General features: G+C 37.4%; 2 protein-coding genes across 4 annotated transcripts in view; both read right to left on the reverse strand.

The window, feature by feature from the left end:
- Positions 1-9,029, reverse strand: part of LOC106951364 (E3 ubiquitin-protein ligase TRIM21-like) — a 14,707-nt gene extending 5,678 nt beyond the window's left edge. Inside the window, exons 1-14 of one of the 2 annotated variants that reach the window (XM_015038834.1) lie at positions 8,868-9,029; positions 7,212-7,250; positions 6,912-7,139; positions 5,342-5,553; positions 5,145-5,226; positions 4,979-5,052; positions 4,805-4,889; positions 4,646-4,734; positions 2,555-2,644; positions 2,013-2,108; positions 1,824-1,927; positions 1,447-1,555; positions 1,185-1,329; positions 538-564 (exon numbers count right to left, since the gene is read on the reverse strand). In XM_015038834.1, the coding sequence (XP_014894320.1) occupies positions 538-564; positions 1,185-1,329; positions 1,447-1,555; positions 1,824-1,927; positions 2,013-2,108; positions 2,555-2,644; positions 4,646-4,734; positions 4,805-4,889; positions 4,979-5,052; positions 5,145-5,226; positions 5,342-5,553; positions 6,912-7,110 (1,312 nt within the window). In that variant the 5' untranslated portion in view covers positions 7,111-7,139; positions 7,212-7,250; positions 8,868-9,029. Of the gene's footprint in view, positions 1-537; positions 565-1,184; positions 1,330-1,446; positions 1,556-1,823; positions 1,928-2,012; positions 2,109-2,554; positions 2,645-4,645; positions 4,735-4,804; positions 4,893-4,978; positions 5,053-5,144; positions 5,227-5,341; positions 5,554-6,911; positions 7,140-7,211; positions 7,251-8,867 lie in introns of both variants that reach the window. The other variant, XM_015038833.1, reaches the window with a different exon arrangement.
- A 3,658-nt stretch (positions 9,030-12,687) lies between these two features.
- LOC106951365 (uncharacterized) overlaps positions 12,688-19,237 on the reverse strand; it is a 15,311-nt gene continuing 8,761 nt past the window's right edge. Inside the window, exons 11-23 of one of the 2 annotated variants that reach the window (XM_015038837.1) lie at positions 18,844-19,005; positions 17,890-17,941; positions 17,747-17,802; positions 17,376-17,495; positions 17,170-17,262; positions 16,437-16,520; positions 15,320-15,392; positions 15,200-15,240; positions 15,029-15,115; positions 14,761-14,853; positions 13,276-13,357; positions 13,139-13,182; positions 12,688-13,014 (exon numbers count right to left, since the gene is read on the reverse strand). In XM_015038837.1, the coding sequence (XP_014894323.1) occupies positions 12,973-13,014; positions 13,139-13,182; positions 13,276-13,357; positions 14,761-14,853; positions 15,029-15,115; positions 15,200-15,240; positions 15,320-15,392; positions 16,437-16,520; positions 17,170-17,262; positions 17,376-17,495; positions 17,747-17,802; positions 17,890-17,941; positions 18,844-19,005 (1,029 nt within the window). In that variant the 3' untranslated portion in view covers positions 12,688-12,972. Of the gene's footprint in view, positions 13,015-13,138; positions 13,183-13,275; positions 13,361-14,760; positions 14,854-15,028; positions 15,116-15,199; positions 15,241-15,319; positions 15,393-16,436; positions 16,521-17,169; positions 17,263-17,375; positions 17,496-17,746; positions 17,803-17,889; positions 17,942-18,843; positions 19,006-19,237 lie in introns of both variants that reach the window. The other variant, XM_015038835.1, reaches the window with a different exon arrangement.

Below are 19,237 nucleotides of genomic sequence, written 5' to 3' on the forward strand. Positions count from 1 at the left end.
GTGTTCATGTTTTTTTGTTTTTTTTTCCATCCAGACAGCTTCCCGCGCCCCCCCTGCAATGACACGGCGCCCCCACTAGAGGGCGCACCCCACAGTTTGGGAACCTCTGCCTTAGATAATCTTTTTCCTCTTGTAAATGTGCATACTTCTGAAAAATTAGCACATTAGAAAAACACGATTTAGCATCTTTCTAACTTTGAAAATGGCATATGTTGTGTCGTTGACAGATGGTGGATATCAACATGACTAAATTTAGTGCTTTAGGATTAGTTTCAGCTACTTCCCACGTTATCATAGGATGTTAGTGGAGCTAATGTATATGAATAGTGTTTCAGTGTTAGCACAGCTAACTTCTTGTCAGCAGTGTCCACCACTGAGCAAGTATTTTCATGAAAATTGCATTTGCTATGTTCGTCTTTGTTTGATGCTCAACAATAAATTTTTAATTGAGACAAGAGCAAAAACAGAAGAAATCCAAAAGTACATTATTGAAGCAGAGTATGTTACAATTTACATATACGTTTTGGGTATACACACCTGCGAAGGTTGTAATCCTTTTGAGCTCTGTGGAAAAGGAACAAAATGTGGGTAAAAAAACAACAAAAAAGAAAAAACATATTTTGGATTTATTCAGATCAGCTCTGTTTAGTGAGCTATAATGAAACCGAACTCCGGCAAATAAGTTCGGTTCACACCTCTATAAGCAAATGTCCAGTTTGTTTAGAGAGGTGTGAATGTGTAATCAAACGCTGCTGCTAACCAAGAAAACAAAGTCTGACGTGGTTCCAATGCACATATGAGTGCTAAGCGGATGATAGCACAAGGCATTCTAGTTACAGCCAATAGAAACACGGAAGTATTGTGCTAGTGGTTTTTTCCAAACAGCAAAAGAGAAATCCTACAACCACTAAAATCAGGTCCATTTTTGTTTGCATTTCGTGAAAAAGGAAATTGCGTCCAGTGTCTTCTTCAGAGGTTTTCATGTAATTTCCTTCAGTAGTTCTTGGAGCAGTGTGTAATTTAACAGGTTTTTCAAAGGGTTCGATTGGTTTGATACAATGCGGTGTGAAAGAGAACTGCACCAGTTGGAAATGTAACAAATGCTGTTTTTACACCTGATACTCTGGTAGACTTGCTTGGACTGACGACCAAAATGGCGTCATTTTAGAAAAACAAAGATTTACCGAGGGAAGAGAGGTTTTCCAGACGCCACTGGATGTCTTTCATCATGGTAGATGTTGTTGCTTTCAGGGTACCAAAGGAGAAGGAAGTGTCGACTTTTAGATCTTTAATCTCCTTGGAGCCATCCAGGTTTGAAGGTGGAAAGGCCTGTGTGTTGCAAAGGAGGGAGTAAAGAAGGAGGAGAGTTAAAGAAACAGAAACTTTTTTTCTTGTTTTGCTAAAATTATATTAAAAAAAGGGCGTGAAGGTGGAGGGACCCCTCACCTGCAAGTCTTGGCTTCTGTCCAGTTTATCAATGGAGTCTCTGAGTCTATCAATTTCTCCTTGCAGCTTCTGCAGGAGATTCTGTTCGTCTCTTTTTACCTTTCGCCTCCTAAGAACAGAACACACAAGGCTTTTAGTTTGAGTAAAACTCCATTAACTCGCTGTCATTTCAAGTATGCACAACATTTAATCAAATCCCCATATCGTTAGTTTGTACGCATTTCAGTGGCAAAGGAAGACACGATGGCTTAGGAAAATAAAGCTCCAGCATCGTAGCATGTGTTGTTAGATATGTCCACTTACACGTCACAATGGGAAACTTTGTAAAGCATTTATAAGGATGTTTTAAAACTGTTACTGAGATCAACATGGCTGACCTCTTCTCGATTGGCTCGAGAGCTTTCTTCCGAGCGTCTTCCACAACTTTCATCACCTCTGAGAAGACGCTGTGTATCTGCATCCATTCATCATCCAAACTGCCCTGAAAACAGGGATGGGAATATCCAGTAGGTATATCTGATAAATCCAAAATCAGGACCAACATGGCGGCAGCGTCTGCAGCTCACCTTGCAGCTTTTCACGGCTGATCTGACTTCAGTCATCTTCTGCTCTCGGATGTGAATTTTCTGCTGTAACAGAACCTTCATCCTGTCTTGCTGTGCCTTGACAGAAGGTGAAAGTAGGATGTAGAAATTTATTAAGGGCTTAGTATGATAGAAACGGGGGAGATTCACAAAGCAGTGCAAACTACTCTACCATGTGAAATGGGTTTGCTCCTGCTTTACAAAGCAGTTTGCACTAAACACATTTGTGAAATTTTCTGCAGTCATTTCCTGCTAATTGTAACCAAAATGAGTACAAATATTCCTATTTCATCTACAATTTGCATGCTGAATATGAATTCCATCTTTTAAGTAAAATCTACAGTTTTAAGAAAAATATATTCTGGCACCTCTGGGCACCATGGACATGTTGTCTGATTTAGAGGGACTTGATGTATCTCATCGAGAGCTGATCTTACTGTGACCAAAATTGCTTTAAAATTCCAACTAAGTAAAATCTGGAAACGAAAGCTTGGGTCACAGATATCATAGAAAAAATGTTTTACCTGCAGCAGCCTTTCAGCTCCTCTTTCTGTCTTCTTTACAGTAACTGCATCCTTATGTGTGTTTGTTTCAATTTCTGAGTCTGAGTCTGCCTGTAGAAGGGAAAAAAGGCCAACATAAAACAATTAAAACAACATAAAACAATTTAAAATAAAAAATCTGATGTTTATTGATTATTGAAAGGACAGAATTACAGTAAAAAAAACAAAAAAACAATAGCCCATATTGTAAGTAAAAATTCAGAGGTTTACAGATGTGACCAGCTCTGTCAAGCTTTACATCAACACACTTTATGAAAATCTAGAGGCGAAGTTTTAACTTTTACTTTCTAGAAGTGCACATTTTTTTCCGTCTTTCAGATGTAATGTAATGTCTGTCACATTTCTTATAATAATTTTCACTGTGTTTGTAAAACACTGCGTTTCCTTGATGGCTGCTGTGCCATTTTCTCTCTTGCTCTCGGTGTAGGTGGACGCTTTTTTCCTCTGCTTCCTCCCTGCCCTTGTCTGCCCTGCTTGCTCTGTTTTTGTCCTGTCTTTTTCTATATTTTTGGAGCCTTTCTTTGCACATCATCCAAATCTACAAATTATGGATCTGGTCAACTGATCTCTCGATGCAATTGATCAAATTTTCGACGAGAAGTCTGGGCACAGGAGAGCCCTCTTGTCCTGCGGGGACACACCCGGCGGGATTCACCCTGGATTTATTCATGATAACAGGATCTCTGCTGTTTGGAGCTTGTGGATTCCTGGATTATCAGCAAATTTGTGACGGACTTGGCCGATCTAGCAAACACTCAGACTGTTGGTGTGGACACAGATGAGGACTCTAAAACTCACTAACGAGTTGGAATCGATCTTGGAGAAGCTGCTAGTTTCGGTTCAGTGGAACAACCAAACTAATTTGGATAATTGGGAACTGAGATGTATCGGAGAGACTTAAGGGAAGATTGAAATTTATAATTTTCCCAACCTAAGAGATTCTGTTTCTGAATTGGCTTTCCCATGTCGCCTTGGAAGGGCTCCATATTTCCAATCTCCTTGAAGATATGTAAACATAACGCTCTTTCCCACCTCACCCCCTCCTGTTTCCATGGAGCTGTGGAGCTGAACGCTCCCAAGGACGTTCCTCAATAACAACACCTCTATCGGACTTGCCAGGAGCCTCAGCCACCTGGTTTCATGGCCCTTTAACGTCACCACCTTCACTCATGTCTCTGTTTTGCCCATTGTTTTGTCTGAATGTTGCCATTTGCCCTAATGTGTCCTTTCCTCTTTTTTGTTTTAGTTTGTTAGAAACGGTGGAGTACTCACTATTTAACCCAGAAAATGATTATTTTAGTTTATCAGCAATATTAGAAATTGTGGAGTACGCACTATTTAGTTCAATATTATACAGGCCAGAAATGGAATCAGAATTAGAATTAGAATAACTATGAACTTAGAATCCAGAAATCCTTAACAGGAACATCACTGCTTAGTTTATATTACTTTTAACCCATAAAAGGATTTAGTTATCTTTCTTCTTTTTGTCTTTCCTATGATTTGTTATTTTTGTTTGTATTTCCTTTTAATTTAATAAAGCACTTTGAATTGCCTTGTTGCTGAAAATGTGCTATATAAATAAAATTGCCTTACCTTACCTTCTATTCACTCATATTATTCGGACACCTTAAATATAATCTGGTGCAAAAGTCCAGCTGTTCTGAGTTTCATGGGACCAAATAAAACACATTTTTCTATTTTTATTTGCAAAAAATGTCAGCAAACCTTCCGTCCTTTTTCTTCCCCTTCATTGTGGTCAGGATTGAGCTACAAATGTGTGAAGGACAGCACCATCTAGTGGTGGTAATATGGCGTAGATTTTGGGTCATTCTATATTAGGACCCAAAATAAGGGCCATTACCTCAGTAGGCTTAGGTTATTTTATGGTTAGAAGGCATCATGTCAAAGAAACAGCTTTAAAATTTGAATGCAAAGGTATTTTATGTTTTGATGGTTTTGTTGGTCATTATATTTTAGGAGAAGTACACCACATTCAGAATCATTATGACTTCAAACATTACTCTTAACTTCATAGGAAAGTTACTGTACCATAAGACAAGCAGAAGAAAAGTCAAGCCTTCTGCAGGCGTTGTCCGAGGATAGAAAACCATGACGGAAAGGTTGTGGAGTCTGAAAAACTACAAAGGACAAACATTACTCACACCAAATGTCGCTAAACATATTTAACATGGTGTTTATGAAACTTACTTGATGAGTCGGACTCTGTTAGCAGGATGCGTGATGATGGAGAGCTCATCAGATCTGTTGACAGTGATGATGCATCTGTCTCTGTCTGCTGAAAAAAAAGTATTCAGAATACATTTTTAAGGACACAGTTTCACCCAGAAAATCCAAAACACTTAAACTGAAAACTTCCTGTACCTGGGAGCCAAATGGAATTGTGGTAGTATTCAAGGTTGGAACCATTTGTTGAGAATCCTGCTCAGTTTTGACCACTGTAGGAGGAGAAAGACCGTTGGCCAGTATTAATTAAAGCAGCTTATTTCATTTTCCATCTGGTGACATTATGATCGTGCCAGTCCTCTACCTCGTTGGTTCATGTCCTGTGTTAGTTTTTGAGTGAGCCCATAATTCAGTTGGGTGGGGAGGTTTGGAGATATGAACAGTTTCTGTCAGAGAGAAGTAAAATATGTTTTAGCTTCTTAACTCCCACATTTACCAGTCAATGATTGGTTGAATTCATTCACATGTTTGTGTGTCAATAGTATCTGGATTTAATTATACCTCCTCCTTTACTGGAGTGTTCAGAATTGACCAGTTGTCCATTTGATAAGGTTGCTCCAACATGTTGCTCCGGAAGTTCTGGTTACTCTCTGGGATCCTTAGTCCTTTTGGTGTGCATCCCATCATCCCCTGGTGAGTTCTCAGTCCATGGTAAGTGGTTACTTTGGACCAGCCACAGTGGCAAACCTGCAGCTCCTCAAATCCTGAAGAGTCTTATCGAGACACAACAAAAATAATAATCTCTTTTAATAAACAAAGCGTTAGTTAATGAAAATCTTTTCAGCAAACAATTCAAGACATCATGTCAAAGAAACATGGTCAAGGTCTGAGGAAATTTGCAAATTTCCTCAGACCTTGAGAAGATACAGCAGAAAATAACTTTTGGACGTGGACAATGATTAGTTGATTTGTTGACATGAAATGTTAAAAGTGTCCAGGACAGCACCCCCAAAATTTCTGACACACTTCAGGACCCGATGGAGACAGTTTGTTCCCCATTATCTAATAGCAAGCTAAGTACCGACTGTCCTGATTGACATCGTAGCTGTGTGCCAAATCTGTTTCTTTTGGTTGAGACACAATAAGATCAAAGGAATATGATGGATCATTTTATGTGCATGAAGTCTCGTCTCAAAACAGAGCAGTGGACTTTTGAGCCATGGGGATTTTCTTCACACGTTGCCTATCTAATTTTCTTTTACATTTTGGCAGGTCGAGTTAAGCTGTCATGTTCCAATAGAGTTCCATTCCCCTGACGAGGTACGCAATGATGGTTGATAATGTATTAGCAGTAGAAAACTATTGAATATGATGACTCTGAAATGATAATCTGATTCTACACCTAACCAAAAGTCTGGCCTTGTTTCTTCGTTCTTCTTTAAGATCTAGAATACCAAAAACTGGGATGAGTTTTTCTTGGCGAAACAGACATATCTTTGATTTTTGCAAAACACAAAGTGTGTTAATTTTACTATAAACACAGATTAGTTGCAGTTAAACCCAAAATTATCCATATCCCAGCTCTAGGCATGTGGATTTAATATTTTCATTCAACCACAAATTTGTTTCTTATTGGACAGGAAATAAAAGTTAATAGAAATAGTAAAATAAAGTTTGGGTTTTGACAAATCGAAATATATTTACATGCTTTTCAAATAAAAATGAAATTCAATGTTAAAAATAATTTCCAACCTCAATAATCAATGAATAAATCTTTATTGACAATACAGCAGTCAAACCCTTTTTATAACTGCTGACAAGCGTTACTCCTGTGCTTTGACTATTTTAGTAAGTTCCAAAACTTTTATTTCAAAGCCCTCCAAGCCAAAACCCCAATCTTTTGCTGGGCTGTGGTTGTAACACTACAAAATTTTAAAAAATACATATGTTCTTCTGAGGAACTATTGGTCTTCATTTAAAACTTCCAAAAATTACCACAATCAAGAACAAAAAGTGTGCCTGTGCAAGCTTAAGCAGATAAAATGATCATTGCTAAATTATGGAAATAGTAACAGATTATTGAACAAGTTGAACATGAAGAACTGTTTCAGCTCTAAAATAAAACGCTCACCAAACTTCATAGGAGTCTTGAAGATATCGACTGAAGTGATTAGTCTTGGTTGGATATAACTTCGTGGAAAGTAGCTAACTAGTTTGTTCTCCGGGATGTGCATTCCCTTCGGGGTGCATCCCATTTTCCCCTGGTGAGTTCTCAGGCCCTGGTAGGTGGTACATTTGGACCAGCCGCAGTGGCAAACCTGGAGACTCATGTCTGACAGGGTGTGATCTGAGGTCTAGCCTGAGTGAAACAGAAATAACATCAGTTCTTTTCAGTCACTTCTGAGACCAGCTGCACCGAACCATTATTTACCTTCTCTGTTGGGTCTGTGGATCGTCTTTCCTGAAGTTCCTGTTAAAGAACAATGAGTAAATATATTATTAAATATAATTTTCTTTAAAAGAGCATTTTATTATTTCAATTCATTCTTTTGTAACTGAATTATTTCATGGAACATTTAATTATTTGCATATTTCATAATTTCATAACATTTAATTATTTATTGATGTAATTAATTTTATGATGCACTTGACATTAATGGGAGATTAATAGGAGATTTACACATATGTATTTTAAGGTATATTTATTTAATTTTGCTTTTTGCTGCCTCTCACCCTCCATATAAAAACGCGTGATTTGTCTCCCTCTGGTGGTACTGATTGTGTTATACAGCTCGGAGCCTTAGACTAAAACTTGTTGCAGATAGTGCTCATTTAAACACAAACTGTAAGAATAAAAAACTACTTTAAAGAAATACTAAAAGACAATGTATGAGTATACTAAACCTTATAAAGATCACTGAGGTGAAGTAGAGTGTAGAATCAGACAAATCTGTATCTTTTACTTTGTAGCACTTTGAAATTTGCTTATCAAATATAAATGAATTTATTTACATCTACAAATAATTCATTAATAGAATTTTGTATTATTATTATTATTATTATTATTATTATTATTATAAAGATACAAACTGAAATTTTTCGTATGTTGGGTAACCCGGATCACAACTTTACAAAACATTTCAAAGGAACACATGTAGAACATTTTCTCATGGCTAATATTTGAGCTTGCATAATGAACTGGATCATCATTATGAAAAGATAAACCGCTTTCAGCTGCTCCATGTTTATCAAGGGCCTGAACCACACAGGTGTTTGCATAGCCAGGTAAATAAATAGGCCACCCAACTGCTGGATACATTTCACTGAACATCCCGGCTCTGTCCAGATGAGGGCGCTGATTCATTCACATTTTGCCACGGATGTTTTCATTTCATGTGGGCTGTCATTGGTGGCCCATTTCCTTCCAAAATCGTCGTGATACAGTTTATTATTTAACAGTAACAGGTGCATGCGTCTGCACGCCGCACTTTTCAGATTTTAGTGTGTGAAATGTTTTGAAAATGATGTACAATTTTCCTTCCACGGAGAGTCCTGCAAAGTTATAACTTGGGGGAATAAAAGAAACATTAAATAAACAGAGACTCGATAGCCGAAACGGTCAGTCCAGTTAACACGAAGCACATAATCACACCCTGGCTGGACTTTGAAACGGCCACAGAGATTTATTGTTTCTGTTTTCTGCATCTGATTTGTTTAAGTCGGAAAGCAGAAACTGTGCTACTGACGTTTCCCAAGCTGCAGACACGCCTCACTTGCTAAATTGGAGTTTTGTTTTCCACCTAAGAACAAAGACACATTTTACCCCGCTTCTTTTTTCTTCTTTTGCAGTCATATTTCTTTTCTTCCCTCTGAAAGCATGACAACACTGCTGAAACTTTTCCTTTACTACTACGCAGGATGTTATCATCATTTAAACATTTGCGATTTTTGTAGTTATTTTATTTTTACTCTTCGCTGCCTGGAAAGTATTCTTAAAGTTTGACCAGCATAATGCTAAACGACTAACTTACAGTTTGATCACTCTGACAGACTTCAGTGAAAGCCAGTTGGAAGTGCAGACACGTACCTGACGCTGCCTCACGTCGCTGCGCCTCCGTCCGGTCTGATGGTCATTCCTCCTCTCCTGCTTTGACTGCTGAAAGCTTTCGGTTTCATTTCAGCCAAAAGAGAGCCGGAAATATCAGAAAGGTATAGGCAGCATCTGTTGTTTTTACAAGGCTGTTCGGATGTTGTTAAGGTTTTAGCCGCTTGACTAAATGCATTCCACATACTTTTGCTAAAAAAAAAAAGCGGTGCTGGTATTAATCACGATTTATCACTGCTTCAACTATGAACACTTTAACAAAATATTTGCCTCAAACCAAAAATGTCTGAAAATTCTCAGTTTTAGAGATTTTTATGTTCAGGAAGTGTTAAATGGATTCATTTTGCTTACGTTCATTTAGGAACCTCTCATTTCATATGACAGTGAGGTGACAGTCGCCTTGACCTCATCGTGCATGTGAAATTTCCAGTTTGAGATTTTTGAAACTCAGAAAATGTCCAAAATCGATTTTTGGGGGACCATTTCTGACTTTTGAAACTCAGAAATGTCCATGTTTTTTTCTAGAATATTTCTGAGATAAATCTAAAAACGGCCTTGTTTTTTCTAAAAACATCGAGTTTTTTCTGCAGAACTTTACTCCAATTTTCTCTATCTTCAACGGCCCTAATAACATTGGCTGTTCTTCAGATGATCAAATAAACTACCGAAGATAACCTGAGGAATAAATACAAAATGTGGTTTTGAAACAATTTTTATTCAGACTGAAGGATACAGTGGTGTATTAAATTGTAATACACCACTGTATTACAATTTGTATTGTATTATTATAATAAAATTGTATTAAAAAGGGAGAAAAGGGTCACGGCCCCTTCTTGGGAAAAATGTTTTCAGTAATATCATATTTTTCAGGAGTTGCCACTGAAAGGATACAAAGAAGCCATTTAAACATTGAGCACAAATATATCTTCAAGCCCCTATAAGGTAAAAAGTAACTAAAGATACATCAACTACTAAAATAAAAACACTGGACAAGAGTTAGTTTTACAAACTTTAATATAAAACCTTTTTTATCTGTCATGTATAAGAACATACATGTGATCTTAAAGCAACAGGAAGTCAGGTTATGTTTCTGGTAGAAAAAAACAATGGGAAAACTGCAAAGAAACAACGGGAAGCAAACAAGTAACATTTTTATAATGTGACAAAACATGGAGCAGCTCTAGGAACTGGAATACCTTTAGTAAGACATATAACCTTCAACACTGTGAGAAAAAAAGTTTTAACAGTCGAAATGTTCTAAACATTCATAGAAAGTAATGTTGTTCAGCATTCACCCTAATGTTCTGAAAGGCTTCTCCTTTGGTCAAAAACTAAAAAAAAAAAACTAAAAAAACTTTTGGTGCTTATTTCTTAAATAGTTTTAACAATCGCTAACTTCTTGTTTGAGTTAGGATGCTTTTTATTTTGGAGGGACAATTTCCTGTTTAACAGTTGGTGCAAAGACTCCAAAGACACATTGAGTTGTAAAGATTTTTAAATGTTTTAAACATTGTGTGACTTAAACTGTGCATTTTTTTTGATTGTGTGCAAAACTAAAGTTATTTGAAGTCGTAAACATTATTTTAATTTAAAATGGTAATTTCCAATATACTTAGAACAACAACCGTCTTCAGAAACGCAGTCGAACCTTAACAATGCCTACATGGATAATTATAAAACTGATAATGGTGCAGGTGACCATGATAATGTTGAAATCGCCATAGTAACTAATCCGCTACCACTCTTGTGAAACTGAATCGAGGCTTAATTGAGCCAGGACATTCAACTTCAACCATCTTCCTGGTTTTGTGAAGCAGCCCACTGATCATCAGTAAAACTCTTCTGTAACACCAAGTAAACAACTTGACCTAAGAATGAAAAAAAAAACAAACCACACCACTCCCACTCTGTATGGTTTCTCTTTCAAAGGAAATAGAAACCCAAGAACTCCGGCTGGTGCATGTCTGCACTGCAGAACGACAAATTACATAGAAAGCTGCTCTTGTTGTTGTTTGTTACCTAAGCATTCTTTTGGCGGTCTGATATGCCCAGACAATAACCCATCTGGTTCCTAGCAACTCCCTCTCTCAGTTGGAACAGGAAGCAGCTCAACCTGAGTGTCAGTGTTTCGGTTCAACTCCCAAAGTCAGATCATTCCTGCATGTGTGTACACGCTGACGCCTCTCAGCTCCTAATCTCTGTTGAGCCTCTGTATAAGTACCTAAAACCCACACAACCCATTTGTTTGCTTATTTTACTCAATCAAAAGCATCAGAAGTTGCATTAACTCCCATTCAAACCAGCAGGGGAGTTGGGAAGCTGTCAAATACCTACACAGCGATGATCTCTGCACTGTTTTCAATTGTACATTTGCTACAACGTGTCTGTGAACACATGCTGCACCTTGATCACAGAAAGCAGCTGAAACACTCTTCATTCAATTTTACGATGTTCAAAGGAGACTTTTAAATTTACGAGACAGAACATTTTTAGTAATCTTTGTCGGTATCCATTGAACAAGGACCACAGTAAAGTATGCTGTGAGTCAAACCATCAACAAGGCATATCAAAGCACAGTGTAAGCGTGCTAATGTTAGCTTAGCCTAGCAGCACAATGCATTTTTTTTGTTGTTGTTTTTTGTTTTGAGTGCTGTCATATTTGTCAATTCTGAAATGAGTCAACCAGAAAGGGATGGTTGAGGTGTCGTAGTAGTAGCCACCATGCTGCTTGATAGATATTGGCCGGATTTCACTCCAGGGTTTCCCCCAGTGTATTATAAGCCTGGCGGCCCGCCATGTTTCACTAGCCCCGCCGCCAGGCTAAGCGCTTGTTTATGTTTCTAGGAAAATAAAAATAAAAAAATCTTTTTTTTTTTTAAAGCTGGGCTGCTAGCATCTCTTTTGCTCTTAGCATTTCACTAGCAGAGCAGATTTATTCCTAAAGGATAGGTTTATAAAATACAGGTTTATAGTTTATGCATTTAAACCCGACAACGTGCGGTCTAACCACACAGCTGGCGCCTCTGCGCTTTGCCTCACCCGCTGCCGCTGCTTTACCTCAGTGGGATCGCGCATGCCTCCTTTCACTCAAACTGGACACAGGCTGACGTGTATGGATATTTACATCAACTTACTGTGAGGAATTATGATCCTTTGGAGAAACTCTAGGTAAGACTTTAAAACCCGCCGTGTTGATAAGCCCGTTAGCGTTGCTAAACTTAGCAAGTTTTCTGGGGGAAACCCTGCACTCTTTTTGCAAATTCAGTTTTATTTTCCTCTCTTTTCATCCACTCAATTATGAAACAAGAGCGAACGATACTTGATTGTTGTTTTTACCTTTCAAAAGATTTTTAGCTAATGCAAAACAATGCAAAACCAACCGCAGGCTGTTAGCATTGAGCAATCATCTATACAGAAACATGAAAAGAATGCTTTCATGTAGTTTTCTTGATGAGTCTTTTTACATTTGGATATGGATTTTTTTTTAAATAATGATTTGATTCTTCTGTTCTTATCACTTTGTAAACATTTTTTTTAGGAATATAGTTTAATAAATATGTTCTTTCTTTCTGGAAATGTAAACGTCTCCACCCCTTTAATTAGTCCTGGTGGGAGCCAATCCCTTAACAGCCAGGTGGTTCAGATGACAGGGAGTTTCTCCCTCCTCTTGTTTGACTGCATGACATGCTGTAAAATGGATTGAGGTGTGTGAAGCTGGAGATAAAGAAGCAAGTTGAGTGCTCTAAAGCTGCTGGTTTCAGTCTGATCTTTGGTCGCAAACTAACACTCTTACTTGTAGCAGTCAAATTATTTTCCATTTTTACTAGAATAGAACCTGATTGTCTATTAAATGCTCAAGTTACTATAACAGTTTCTCTCCTTTCCCTAAGATTTCCATTCTGTCCAAAACTATGAGGTTGTTGTACCAAAAGTTAGCCTCTGTGTATACATTTTAAAAATAGTTGATATGGGATGCTTACTTGGAGAGATACTCTTGGAAATGCTTAATTCTCTACTTCAAAACTTTTTACAGTAATACTTGGAGACTTTTAATTTTGTTTCTCTCTTTTAGTTGGACAACTTCTCCCTACATGGTCTTAGTTGAAAACATCCGAGCCAGGTCCTTCACCTGAAACACATAAAGCAATAAGTCCTTCTGATGGCACCATAAACCTAGCAACACGCAGGATAGACGGAAAAATATGGCACCAGAGTCTAAAGTGCGGTTAAAGTAGGCTGAAGTGATGTCTCACCTTTGACCTAGTGGACAAACCTGCGACCTGAGACGATTCATCTGCTGTAGCCAAAAATCAGAAAGTCATCGTGATAGACCTGAGAGTAATAGCATTTTTGAAGATCTGGGATTATGTAGCAGCAGAGGTTTACATACAGGGTCTGTGTTCCTGATGCATGGTGGGCTTTAGTGCTGCAGTTTTCATTTCAGAAGGGGTACATGTTGAGTCTGGTAACTTCTGCTGGAAAACACAGATTAGACCAAATTAAGCCTCGGTATAAAACATTATTTATGTAACAAATAAAAAAAATCTTCCATTAAAAATGAAGTTACTGATAATCAGATGATCTGTATGGAACCACCATGTTTAAGATCCACCCAGTCAGAGGGCGAGTCTCTTCAGCAAACGAGTTGAATGTAGAAAAACGCAACACATGGTTTCTGTTTCAAGGAAACTAAACACTCCAGGAAGTGCATATTGTTTGACGACTTCCATGGAAACCAGTTTTTATTTTTTATAGCTCAACCTTTCCTGTTGTGGTTTTACACACCCAGACACCAGCTGGCCCAGTTGTTAACCAGCAGCTTCAACTGTTGCAACAAGAAGAGCTCAGGGCCTCAGGGTGTCGGCTCCACCAAGATAAGACTTCAATATTATAATATTCACTATTACATTTTTCAAAGCGGCACACGTGCTGAAAAACCATGTTTCTGTGACACTGGACCTCTGCATGTGTGTACACACCTTGTCTTAACTCCGTAAAGGCCACTAATGCCACAAGACAATATTTTCATTAAAATGTTTCAACTCTGCATTAATATTCAGTGACCCTGAGTTAGAAGCCATTTTGGTATCTATGTAAAATGTTTAAAGGTTGGTATATTGTTTTACAATGTAATTATTCTTTAAACTTCTTCACAGCTTTCTCCCTGACCTGTCTGCTGGCTTATCTGTTCATAAACATCAGCTAATGCTAAAGCACTAATCAAACATTACTTCAGCTAATGCTAAAGCACTAATCAAACATTACTTCAGCTAATGCTAAAGCACTAATCAAACATTACTTCAGCTAATGCTAAAGCACTAATCATGAACAGTATTTCCGCTAATGATAAACCACTACACCAACACAGTATTTAGCGGAAGATAATGCTAACACGCTAAATACCAGTTCAAATTAAATATGCCAATGAAAGACTACAACTCATGAGCACTAATATCATTTTAAATTACAAGTTTGGTGAACATTTGATTTAAGATATATGTATGTTTATATCTCATTCTCTACTGTCTATCCTTTTATTTTTGTTCTCATATGTTTCTTGTTTAAATTTGACTGTAGAAATGAATTTAGGGAAGCTAAATGTGTTAAACGTTTTCAAAGTTGGCAAAAGTACTTTATCATAAAAAAATTGCTCAGCTATTAACACATTAGTTATCTTTCTTCATATCTATAAGCATCTTAATTATTTGCAAAGTCAGTAATTTAAATCAGGAAGCTGATAAAGATTCACCTCTAGACCACAGAAGTTACAAATTGATATAAAAAATTTGCAAATTTTACACAGAAGCAAAGAAGTTAATGCATCTTACTATTAAATTTATAGACTGAGATCAGAAAATAAGAAAAATACAGGTACCTGTGCTCGTTGTACTCTGTCATCATTCTCCTTCTTCTGACCTATTGCATCCGTGGATGTGGCTTGTAAAAATCTTTGAGCCAACAGTTTTACCTGTAAGACATTGAACTTCTCAGTAGGTACAGCAACAACAAAAATGGAGTAAAAGGTACCAAATCTACCTACAATGCAGTAGCAAGTAGAAGCAGGAAAATCATTATTCAACTAAAAGAACAAAGTAACAAATCTCTTTCTCATCTGGTAGCGGATACAGCTTTAAATGAAGCACCTGTAATGGTCTGTGTTCCAGGCCACGTTTCTCCTTCGGCCCGGCCGCCGCTTCCTGCGTCGAAAACATCTGAGCCAGTTCCTTCACCTGGAATGCATTCCATGAAAAGAAAAATATCAACGTGGAAGTTTGTTTCCCTTTACAAGACACTCAGCAAGGAACCCGTCGTACCTTCATGTTGGTGGGAACGTCAGGCTTTGCTGCTTCACACACTGCAGAGAACAGAAAGAGGACGCTAGCTAACTTCAGTTTCGAGAACAATCAGAAATCATTCTGAGGAGAGATACTTACACGATGATGGATCCTCCTTCTGTGGCACTTCTGCTGCTGTTGGAGTTATGTCAGGTTTTACGCCTGTTGCACGCTGTGATAAATAAAATAAAACATTTATTGTGGTAAATTATTTTTGATATCAAACCTACAGGTGGGTATTACGTAGAGGACTTGAATCAGGGCTAATTGCCCCTTTAGGAGACACATTTGTAGCAAACTTTAACGTTCTGACTGATGTTTAAAGATGTTGCTTTAATATTCCCAAATAATGTTCTTTCATCATGATGTTATTTGTCTTGTGTAGTGCACCAGTTCCTCCAACATGAAGCTACCACATCGTACGTCAAAGTTGTATCGTAAAACAGTTTGAATTTTTTTAGCTATTATTCTAGAAGTTTTGATTTTCAAAAGACTTTCTTACTTTCATATTAAAACTTTTAGGCTACTATTTAAATATAAAATTGATCATATGTCATTTTGTAAAGAAAAAATTTATAGAATTAGATAACTGACATTATTATTATTGTTATTGCTTGTTTAGNTGAANGATAATTGCTTACTTTGGAAAACATGTTCAGAAAACTTAGAATAGCAACGCACTGTTATGCATTCAGTCCTTAGGCACCTTCATACTATGTAATCAGTTTTATACTATATAGCCACTTATCTTGTACTTGTGTATACTCTGGTTATCACACTGTCTCTCTTTATCTTTTTACAATGTGTAATGTGATATGCGTAACACTTACAGATGCCGTAGGATACCTGAAGTTCCCACGGAAATAATGCAGTACTATCTTATCGTGCGCAGTCATAAACATGACTAGGTACACGAAGAGCACAACTTTTGGCAGCCATGTTGGATTGAGTCCAAGTCAGGCATGTCCTAGTATCTTTTTTTAGGGCTCAGAATTGAACATTTTACTGACAACTGATAACTTATGAGCTCTAGTTTTATCAAGCACATTCCATCAAATCAACATTACGCAAACAGAAAAAAAAAAAGTGAAAATAAAGTTGATATTCAAAATTGGTACATGCCATTAAAATTAAAATCCCCCCCAAAGACACATTAATATGGATAATAACATAATGCCATAACTCATATAAGCTCACAGAAGCATGGTGTATTCACCTTCTCCTTCCTGTCTTCCACCTTTGGTTGGACTCTAGTTTCCCGAGCCGGCATGGCAGAATGTCTTTGAGTGAGAATCTTCACCTGAAAGATTCAATGCCGCCGAAAATAATTCATTACAAATGAGCACAAATGTTCAGCAAATGTGGTAAAAAACACAATCTCGCAACTGCGGCATTTCCATTATCTAATGGAATTAAAATCAGACATGAATAAGCTTATTCACACAATAAAGTTACATGAGCCGTATTCATAATTCAGCCATCAGAGGAGACGTCAGCATCTTATTCAGGCATTGTCGAGACAAGCCCCACTTACTTGGGAGAAGCTATGTATTCAGCGTTTTGGGGAAATTGTAGTCAGTGATTTTTACAGAAAGGAAGAGCTGTGGAGTCAACACTTTTGAATGATACACAATTTTTTGTGAACTGAGCGATGCTGAGAGAGGTCTGGTGGAGAAAAACATTTATCCTCTACCACTTCCTGTCATCTTCTTTGTCATTTCCACCAGTAGTAACATCTGGCTGTTGATTGTGTGATGTTTCCATTACAGTTGTGTGAAATACACTAATTTTGATGCAGTTGGAAAACGACCTGATCCCAGTGCAAAAACGTAGCGAAAAATGTGCATTCTTCATTTTTGGAATTTCAATTTTTGCCATTCTATAGTTAATGGACTCACAGCACTTACAGACCCAGACTCAAATGGTAAAGAAAAAACAAACAAACATACCACTCGTGGGTGTTCTGATGCGGGTTCCTCCTTCGTTCCTCCTGTGTTCTCCTGGGCTGCTGAGACGGAAAACATCCGCACCAGTTCTTTCACCTGAAATAAGTAGAACAGTGAGAGCTGGAGTCGAGGAGACAACTTTAACACAAACCCAACAGATTTCCAGTGGAAAACTGTCCTATATTTTTACCAGGTGTAAAGCTCTGTACCTTCATTTCCCTGTTGGTTCTTTCCAAGTCATTAGTAATGTTTCGCCCACTCAGCTGCCTCACTTGAAATGAACGCAAGTTCCTTTTCGGTGGCACCACAGGGGGCGCTGCTCGGCTCACCTGAAAACATGTAGAGTAAGCCACTGAAAATAAATACTGTGACAACAAGTGGCATGGAAGTAGTGGTAGGGATTTTGTGAATTAATTGAACTTTCGATTGAAAATGGATTGAGACTGGATCTGTTATCATATAAATCTGTAATTTTATTTTTGAGCAGTATGACCCACCCTTAGGTAAAAAAAACAAAAATGGTTATGAAGGGTTGAAAAAGTGTAGAAAAAGTAAGACTTTGCTAAAGATTATTTCTCACCTGCTCAGAAGACGTTACTTTTGTGTCTGGGGGGTTTCGTAATGAGTCGGGCGGAGCTGTGAAAGAGGAGAGTCACAATGAATTTTATTTTCTAAGTCGTTGACTTTGTTTTGATGCTGAATCCCTGATCATTTTCCACATACATGAGTTTTTCTCCTCCACTGTTGAGCTGACTTTTGTTGTTTGTCTCACATTCTGCCACATACAAGATACACAGAAGATGTTAAATGTGGGAAAAACAGTGAAGAAGATGCACGAAAACTGTATATAGCAGAAAATCCAACCTACTTGACAACAGAGTGGAGGAGTGAGAATTTCTGCCATCTTATTGGGAGAATACATCTCCACTCATTTCACAGGTCTTTTTATTCTATGTATTATGGAAGGTAACAATCAAAAACTTCGCATGACTTGATTTAATTGAAACATATTTGACTGCCAGCCCAGTTTAGCAGTTTGCAGTGAATTTATTTTATGATCTTCAACGTTCTGATTGGGATTTTATGACTGACCAACACAAGGCACATTATAAAAAAAAAAAAATCAAACTCTGACAAGTGTAGCATGTACTATAGAGGCAGAATACAACAACAGTATGTGCAATATTCATACCACAAGGATTTTTTTTGGAGTGCAATAATTGCTGGTTAACATATTTCAAACGTATGAACTATGATTTTACATGCTAATGTTATATTTAGCCAACTGGTTGATAAATCCTAACAATCACAGAGTGATGGAGGCACAGATGGTTTTAAAGTTTTCTACGTCTTTAGCCCTGATGTATCTACAGTGTTCCTTGGTGTTCATAATGCTGTTTGTTCATTATTCTTTTCTTTTAAAACTATAAAGTATTTGAGATTTGAGCTCTTTTAACATGTAAAAAGTTCACTTTCCTCTTTGACTGTTGGTTTAGCAGGAAATTAATCTGTTGCATGAAAGCGAAGACACAGAGTGTTGACTTCTACAGGTAGAATGGGATTAGTAAAAAAAAAATCCTAACTGTCCTTTGGAGTTTTGCAAACCTTATTGCACAGTAATCTAGCAAAGGTTGTTTAGTATGCTGATGATGTTACATCAATCATCAAATACTGAACCTGCACCAGTTCTTCTTTCTTGTCATCTTTCCTCATTTCTCCATCGGCGCTGGCTGAAGCTCCTTCAGCTTTCTCTGGTGTTCCAGTGAGTAAGAGTAAGCTCTTCCTCTTAGCTGGAACCGGAGGTCGAGTTGTTGAGGATTTGCGGACAGATTCATTTCTCTAAAAAAGAGACGGATCAATGCAGTTTCAGTGCAAATGATTCAGTCATAAATCAGTATAAAAATATTGCTCAATTTCTCTTTCAGTCAAATGCGTTTTTTTTTTGTTTTTGGGAGGAGGAGAAAGGGCCAATGCAACCTCATCATATATATATATATATATATATATATATATATATATATTTTTTTTTTTTTTTTTTTTTTTTAGGTTTTTTTTTTTTTTTTTTAATATC

Source organism: Poecilia latipinna, unplaced genomic scaffold, assembly GCF_001443285.1.
Source record: "Poecilia latipinna isolate Pla-1442-1.1 unplaced genomic scaffold, P_latipinna-1.0 Scaffold455, whole genome shotgun sequence".
In the NCBI taxonomy this organism is placed as follows: Eukaryota; Metazoa; Chordata; class Actinopteri; order Cyprinodontiformes; family Poeciliidae; genus Poecilia; species Poecilia latipinna.